The sequence below is a fragment of the Lates calcarifer genome, unplaced genomic scaffold (genome assembly GCF_001640805.2).
Source record: "Lates calcarifer isolate ASB-BC8 unplaced genomic scaffold, TLL_Latcal_v3 _unitig_4694_quiver_3220, whole genome shotgun sequence".
NCBI classification, from domain to species: domain Eukaryota; kingdom Metazoa; phylum Chordata; class Actinopteri; family Centropomidae; genus Lates; species Lates calcarifer.
Window position 1 is genome coordinate 384 of NW_026117050.1, and position 8,253 is coordinate 8,636.

An 8,253-nucleotide genomic window follows, 5' to 3' on the forward strand; every position below is an offset into this window, starting at 1 on the left:
CTTTGCTTTTACCCTGAACCAAACTGCATATTTTAAATTAGAAAATGTAAAATTTTATTGGGGGAGGACCCCCAAACACCCCACCAAATACGTGCACCTAAGTCTTCCACCAATTAAAGGAAAACCCTTCTATTCTGCTTATATCTACCTTACTTTCTCTCACCTTTGTTAGGATACATTTCTCCCCTGGCAGTCAACAAAATATTACAAATACACAAAACACACAAATAGCAGTGGTTACCTGACATCCATTAGGTTTGGCTACGGCACAGATGATGCTCTCTGTGATTATAGTCTTGTAGTAGGCATCTGCACTGATTGTTTCCCACTATTGATGTGTTGACCTGCCGTAGGATGTTTGTGGAAGTACCTGGAGAGATTTTAAAGATGAGAATAATTAATTTAAGTAATTAAGATTAATGTATAAAATAAAGAATAAGACAAAGCCAGTTTAACAGATCACAACTGGTAGGCACCATGGCACATTTAAGTTCTTGTAATGAAAAACAAACTGCAATGTTTCTCCTTAATTGTACAATATATGAACTTACCGTAGGGCCAACCAGTGACCCAGTTGTTAGTCCCAGTGTGGAAAGTGCTGTTTTCTGAGGCCAAGCATACTGGTCTTATGTAGTCAGTAAAATTCACAGAGGCCGACAGCTTCAGCAGAGCGATGTTCTTTGAAAAGCTGCGTAAAGGGTGGAGAACCGTCTCAGCAACTCCCCGTGACACTTCATTGTTGTTTGGAGCTGTCCGGGTTGTTGGCGGCCCAGATGAACTGTTAAGTTCCGAGCCCTCGAGGACAAAAATGAAAGAGTAATTTTTTTGGTTTCTGCTGTTGATAATGAGCCTAGTATCAACTGAATACCAGTGAATTTAAGTGGTAATACTGTAGGCCCAATTTACAGCCTTTATTTTTCTGTACTTTTTTTTTCAAACGTTTTGCTTTTTTATTTTTTAGCTAGCTTTCTCTACTGCTTGTAGCTTTTGCCAGTGAAGTTCGGTGACCTTTCAACCTTGGTTCAACAATTTAGGAAATACATACTGGCAACAGTAATGAGTTATAGTCCAGCACATTTTCCACAAAATGTTAAATTATTCCCGCAAGATATGGTCTGTCTATATGGACTGTATGCTGGCTGAGATATGATCACAATGTGAAAACCTTGCATATTATGTATCATTGCCACCAAGGTCCAGATCTTGCACTCAGTTAATCTGTTTCTTACCAAATAAATTTAAATCAGTAGATTGTGTTTGATTAAAACTGGATCTTCTTGTCTTTTCCGGTTGTGCATGTTAGTGCTGTGCACTGCTTTTGGTTGTAGATACATAAACATACTGTACTGGTGTGTCACAGTTGGAATGTGGATGGTGGAGCTGCTTGCTGTGCACAGGAGCCATAATTATTAGCTACAACTATGTTGACAGGTCACCTGAAGAAACGTGTTGGATGGGTTTTGTCAAATACATCAAAAGTGCGTTTTCACTTCCTTGAGAAAAGAATTGAAAGAGGCAGCACTGCTGGCCTGTATATGTGAATTAGATTTTCTCAAAGGAAAAATGTTCTTACTTCAATAAAACCCAGATGATTCTTTACTAAGATAAAGCAATCATCTATATACCAGTCTGTGTTTACTCTAGCATGTCCTGCTGCCAACAAACCAAAGTTTATAAACGACATCTTACTACAGTAAGTCCTCACCCTGTTATGTAGTCTGCAACTGTCAGCACCCACTGGTCGTTAATCAGTGACCCCACACAGATGTATTTACCATCTTCTCTCAATTCGGCCTGCCAGGGCCAACTTCCTGGGAGGCATCTCCACCTCCCACAATTCCAGTGTTTTTGGGAGCTTTGCCGCAGTCTGACAGAAGAGACGAGATGAGAATTAAACATTATATGGGACTTCAGTTACACAGTGGCTCTGTCAGTGCCTATTGAAATGAAAAAAAAAAAAAAGTCCATGTTCACATGGGGTTATTATTATTTATTGTTGCCACAAATGATCACTAAACCAGCTGACTATTGCTTTGTTCATCTGGAAGCTGATCTATAAACATGAAATATATTAGGTCAGTTCTGTTTATATGATACATTCTCTATAGATGCCTGAGGGGAAACAAAACCTGAAACTTGAAGAGATTGTAACGTTTGGATGCTTACCCTGTGACTGACAACCTGAAGTTTAGAACAGAGAGAAAAATATGTTAAGCAAACACAGACAGAATATGTTTTGATAAATTCAAAATTGTTCCCAGCAAATGTACAAAAGAACTAAGGTCCAATGAGAATGTAGCCACAGTTACACAGAGGAACACTCAGAGAAAATGCAAATACAATGGGGAAAAAACTTTTCTCCAACATGAACAAGTGTAAAATTTTAACACTGTAGCTCAGTCGACAAAATACTAATGACATTTGAAGCATTTGGGTCAGACTTTATGAACATTACCATATAATGACCCCAAAGGATGTTCATATTTTCCTAATACTGAATGTTCCACAGAAAACAGGCATTGTTTTGATGTCTCATAAAGGTTATGTAAAGGGTTGATGGGGAACGATTTAACTGTGGTGTAATATATTTATATGCCAATTGGGCCCTTTCACAGTAACTAGATGGATAAATTTTACCAAGTTTATTTACTTTTACTCGTGCAGTTGTCAACCCAAATGCAGACAAGTCAGAGAACTGTCTTGTTCTCCTTCCTTTCTTGACATGAGCCAAATAATGAGAAAAATCTGCAACAGTCTAAAGAAAAACCATCTTTCTTACCTTTGGATAAGAGAATGATCACCACAGTGAAGCCACACAGAAACTGGTGGAGAGCCATGTTAACAGTGACTCCTTCACTTTGTCCTCAGAGTATTAAATGTATATCACCCACAGTTACATACCATCTATCAATCCATACGTCACTGAACTCTTCACATGACATTAATACAATTCTTCATGAGCTTCTTTTAGGGACATGCATGCAGTCAAACATGTTTTTCTTGATACCTGTGGTCTTCTGAAGCATCCGTGTAGTTGCACAACAATAAGGTATGGCAGTTTATTAGGTAACTATAGCCAACACTAATGCACTTTTATACAACAGTCCTGCAGTAAGTGAATGTTAAGTGAAATTTTCCCCCACCAGCAGTAACTGAATCAGTTTTCATTACTTTTCAAAGACTGAAAAGACAGCTGCTTATCAAGTTGCTTCGCTCTTGTACAGTGGGTACCAGTAGCAACATCATGGCCTTTGGATAGATATTGGTTTTAAGAGCTTCACATCCTAAACTAAAACACAACTTTGGTGATGTAACCATGTAACCACAAATGCAGATGATGGTATTGTGGTAAATGCTAAATCATAGTGTAACAGAATCACTAGCAGGGAGGACTTGTGTTGTCAGTGAACTGAACTGTGAGTTAACAGTCATGATCTGCTCCTGTGCAACTTTCTGGACTTTAGATTCTCTCTGAGAATGAACCACTGAGGTTTGAGCTCCAGGTGACTTATGTTGTGTTTGTATGGGAAACAATGGACTGTATAGACTATGATCCAAGTTTGAACAACTCTGAGGGGTGGGAGAAACAATATCGCAACACATTTTCCTCTGCTGGGTTTGTTTTATGTGATTGACAGTCAGAAATGTTTGTTAAATGTTTCTTGCTCTGCAGCATGTGGAGACTTAAAGTAAGCAGTGGTGCATGTTGTGTTTTAGAGTTTATAGAGTGTGTCCAGTGTGGTTGGACCCCGTAACTTTGAATTCTTATACTGAGAAAGTTCACTGTTAGAAATGTGACACCAATCTCATCAATAAAAGGTGACTTTTACCGGTTAGCATTAAATTTGCGCCAGTGATGTTTCCTCCTTCCTCAGCCACCATTTTCATTTTTCACTGCGTAGCCAAGATGGGGACCATTGAGGGGAAGAAGCGCCTATTGTTCCACACTGCAATATTCTGGCATTTATAGTGAACTGCATGTTGCCATACTTATCAGTATGAATGTACTTGTGCACTCAGCATAGCGTGAGTATGAAATAATGTGAATTGAGACCAAAAACACTCAGATGCACACACTGTTAGCAGCCTGCCCAGTACCAAACTTTATACATATATTGATATAATACAAATTTAAAACTGACAATTCAACACAGTTTTTTATTTGAAGTCAAGTTAGTCAAACAATCCCATTTGTAATTAAGTTAGATCACAATTTATTAGAAAAACAGAAAATACTCTGCTACAACTTAATTTCAGATAAGTGGAAGAAAATGGTTGGATGGATGGACAGACTCTACAATGAAAATGTTTTTGTGCTGTTATCATACAGAGAGGACTCATTATCAAACAGTCAATGAGACATTTGGGAACAAGAATTTTAAACCGTTCGTTTCACATTTTCATTTTAGGCATCACCAGCCAGTACAAAGAGAGAGAGAATAAGAGCACAGAGTGAGGTGAAGTGAGAGAAGTGGATCACATTTTCACCACCGTCAAATACACTTGTCACCGCCCTTATTGTCACTAGTGGTGGTGGTGATGGCGGTAGTTGTGGCTGTATTGGTGAGAGTGGTGTCGGTGATAGTAGTATTGGCTGCGTTGGTGGTAGTGGTGGTCTCAGTGGTAGTGGCTGTGTTGGTGGGAGCAGTTGTGTAGGTGGTAGTGGTGGTTGTAGCAGGTGGTGATGTTGAACAGGTGAAGTTTAGGTCGCTGTCAACTCCAGGGGACTTGAACGTAACAAAGCCAGCTCTGTTGGTGCCAATGTTTTTTCTGATCCATTCCTCGTACTTGGACACACGGGTGTAAACTCCAGGAATATTAGGCACGGCGCAGCCTTCACCAAAACTCACAACTCCACTCTGGACCCAACTGTCATCAAGTTTGGTCACCAGTGGTCCCCCTGGAGTCTCCCTGTGGAAAGAAGTTGTTGAGACAGACAGAGGTTATCATTTAGAGCTGCCTCAGAAGCATCCACCCTGCTGATGCATGAATCCTGTAATGCTGTTTGGTAACACTCGTCAAAGTTTCATGTCATTCGAACGTAGTAAGTACAATTGTTCATGGTGTTACGTTGCTGCTTGAAATTTTTGCAGAGGTAAAAGGTCTTGCAAGGAAAAAGTAACAGATACATGGAATAAACACATCCAAAAAACAATATTTTCAGTGACAAAATAACTGGGACAAACCATGAGAGGTTTTCTAATTTGGTTATGTAAGCAGTAGGCAAACTACACCAAATGTACTGATGCACTGATAAAACTAGATTTCAAACAAATTACAAGTTACAGATTACAGTTTGAGTATTTGCAAAATTTTACAACTTTTACACGGAGATCATATTTTATTAGTGTTAAGACCGTTGTACCTTTTACACAGAACAGTGAGATGGAAAAAAGTGCAAGATACCCACCTTGAACAGGCTGTATAAAAGGGGTTACGGACACACTGGTAGAAATGTGCATGACTTCCAGGTCCATGTAATTCCATGTAATTTTGCACGTTTTAGGAATGTTAAGTATGATTTTTATTGTTGTTCTTTTTGCAACAGATAAACATGTAAAATCTGTCTTGTAGCTGAAACTGGAAAGGGAAGTACATTTTTTCAGGATGCTCCTCTGTGTATATCTTAACCTGCTTTCTCTTACCTCTCCGTTAGGATACTTTTGTCCCCCTGGTGGTCAACAAACATTACAAATACACAAAATACACAAATACACAAGTAGTGTTGGTCACCTGGCATGAATCTTTGCCTCCAGCTTTGAGCCCAGCACAGATCATGCTCTCTGTGATGAAATATTTCTTGTGATAGCACTGGCACTCGTTGTTTCCCACTATTGGTACTTTAACCTCCTGTAGGATGTCTGGGAAAGTGGAACCTAGTTGGAGAGATTTCAAAGATATGATTAATCAATTCAGTTAATTAAAATTAGATTATTGTTTAGAATAAAACAATAATCAAACCAGCATTTGACCTGACTCAAGCCCCTTTAACAGATCACATCTGAAGGTGTTGTGGCACTTAGAAATACTTTTTATGAAAAACAAACTGCAAAGTTTCTCTTTGTACAATCTGTGAACTTACCATCAGGCAAAGTAACACCCCAACCAGTGACCCAGCTGTTAGTCCCAGTGTGGAAAGTGCTGTTTGCTGAGGCCAAGCATACTGGTCTTATGTAGTCAGTAAAATTCACAGAGGCCGACAGCTTCAGCAAAGCTATGTCGTTGTTGTTGCTCAGGAAGTCATATAAAGGGTGGAGAATGATCTTAGTGACTCCTCGTGACACTTCATTGTTGTTTGGACCTGACTGGCTGTGGCGGCCCAGATAAACTGTTACACTTGGAGACCTTGAAGACAAAATAAAATACCATAGATGAGTAGCCTTTATTTTTCCTTATTTCTGGCAAACTGTTTTCTCTTTTACATTTTAGCTAGCCTATTGCCAACAACCCAAAAACACACAGTTTGTAAAGGAGAACTTGCTAGAGTAAGTCCTCACCCTCTTACACAGTGAGCAGCTGTCAGCACCCACTGGTTGTTAATCAGTGACCCCCCACAGAAGTGCTCATTGTCTTCAATCAAAGTGACCTGCCAGGGCCAACTTCCTGGGGGGCATCCTGACCTCCAACGATTCTGGTATTTGTGGGAGCTTTGCCGCAATCTGACAGAAGAGACAAGAGTTAAACATGGTTCTTTACACCTCAGTTAGACAATAGGTATGTCAGTGTGTTTGAAAATGATCCTTTTCTTTTTTTTTACCACCCATATAGTCAGGGTATGGTTAAGTTTATGCCACTAAAAACAAACTACATTAATTACTGTGTGGACAGTGTTACCAGCACAAGACTGATCCGTGTATTCCCCAACCAGAAACTGTGAATGATGCATGATGTGCGGAATTTAATCAAAGCTTGTGATACAGCCGCTTACAGCACAGCTAGGAGGGAGTTAAAGAGGGGTATCAGACATGCCAAATTCAACTTCACCCAGTGAGTCGGTTCCCACTTCACCAACTCATCCAACCCGTCAGGTATGGGACAGAGTCCGTGTGCTTACGGATTACAAAGGAACAACATCTTCCCCCAACAGCAGCACTGCTCTGGCTGAGGACTTGAACCTGTTCTACACCTGGTTCAACAGGAACAACACAGACCAGGTGATGCAGCCCTTTCCCACTAACGGCCCTGCCCCCATCCTGAGCCCCCATGAAGTCCAATGCTGCCTTCGGAGGATCAACCCCAGTAAAGCGCCTGACCCTGATGGAGTCCTGGGCCGAGTACTCAGAGGCTGCGCTGACGAACTCACAGACGTGTTCACTCACATCTTCAACCTCTATATAGACCTCTATAGACCTGTGGCACTCATCCCTCTACCTGCCAAATGCCTGGAGAGACTGGTGTTGAGACACATCAGGAGGATCACACCAGCCTCATTCGACCCACATCAATTCGCCTATAGGGAGAACAGATCAACAGAGGATACCACATCTCTTGTTTTGCACACCGTGTTGGGGAACCTTGAGCACAGGAGTGCATATGCAAGGATGCTTTTCATTGACTATAGCTACGCCTTCAATACAATCCTCCAAATAAACTCACACTCAGGAACTACAGGACCTTGGTCTCACTTACCCACTCTGTAACTGGGTTTTGGACTTCTTGACCACACGCACTCAATGTGTAAGACTGGGCAAATATGTCTATGTTATTGCAGTAAATCAACACTGTCACTAAGGCGGCAAGAAGGTTCTAAAGACTCTAAATTGCCCGTAGGTGTGAATGTGAGTGTGATTGGTTGTTTGTCTGTATGTGTTGGTCCTGCGATTGACTAGTGATCCGTACAGGGTGTACCCCTCCTCTCGCCCATTGACAGCTGGGATAGGCTCCAGCCCCCCTGTGACCCTTAACGGATAAGCAGTATAGATAACGGATGGATGGATGATTTACAAGCATGAAATGTATAAGGTCAATGCTGTTTATATAATCCATTTCTATAGATGACTGAAGGAAACAAAACCTGAAACTTGAAGAGACTGTAAAGTTGCACTTGGATGCTTACCCTGTGACTGACAACCTGGAATTTAGAACACAGAGAAAAATAAATTAAGTAAACACAGACAGAATATGCTTAATAAGTTTTTAAATTGTCCTAGTATTTCTTCAATGACACATCTGCACTTCAAACTCTGACTCAAATTCACATCACATCACCTGATGATTTATTTTTGACATTACTGTTACATCTTCTTTTTCAAA

The 8,253-nt window shown here is 40.5% G+C and overlaps 1 protein-coding gene and 1 long non-coding RNA gene across 2 annotated transcripts; both read right to left on the reverse strand.

Moving 5' to 3' along the window:
* Nucleotides 1–247: 247 nt before the first annotated feature.
* On the reverse strand, nt 248–2,980 carry LOC108902100 (uncharacterized). Its single transcript, XR_001964005.2, has 5 exons — nt 2,780–2,980; nt 2,167–2,181; nt 1,706–1,867; nt 552–795; nt 248–370 (listed from the first exon to the last, which is right to left on the reverse strand). It is a non-coding gene; the product is annotated as an uncharacterized LOC108902100 (long non-coding RNA).
* A 1,170-nt stretch (nt 2,981–4,150) lies between these two features.
* Nucleotides 4,151–6,764, reverse strand: LOC108902099 (serine protease 27-like). The gene is given in 7 exon segments (XM_051068500.1): nt 4,151–4,911; nt 5,646–5,671; nt 5,734–5,876; nt 6,083–6,345; nt 6,498–6,609; nt 6,612–6,659; nt 6,758–6,764. Coding segments are annotated over 7 exon segments (1,017 nt in total). The 3' UTR covers nt 4,151–4,493.
* Between the last annotated feature and the right edge of the window lie 1,489 nt (nt 6,765–8,253).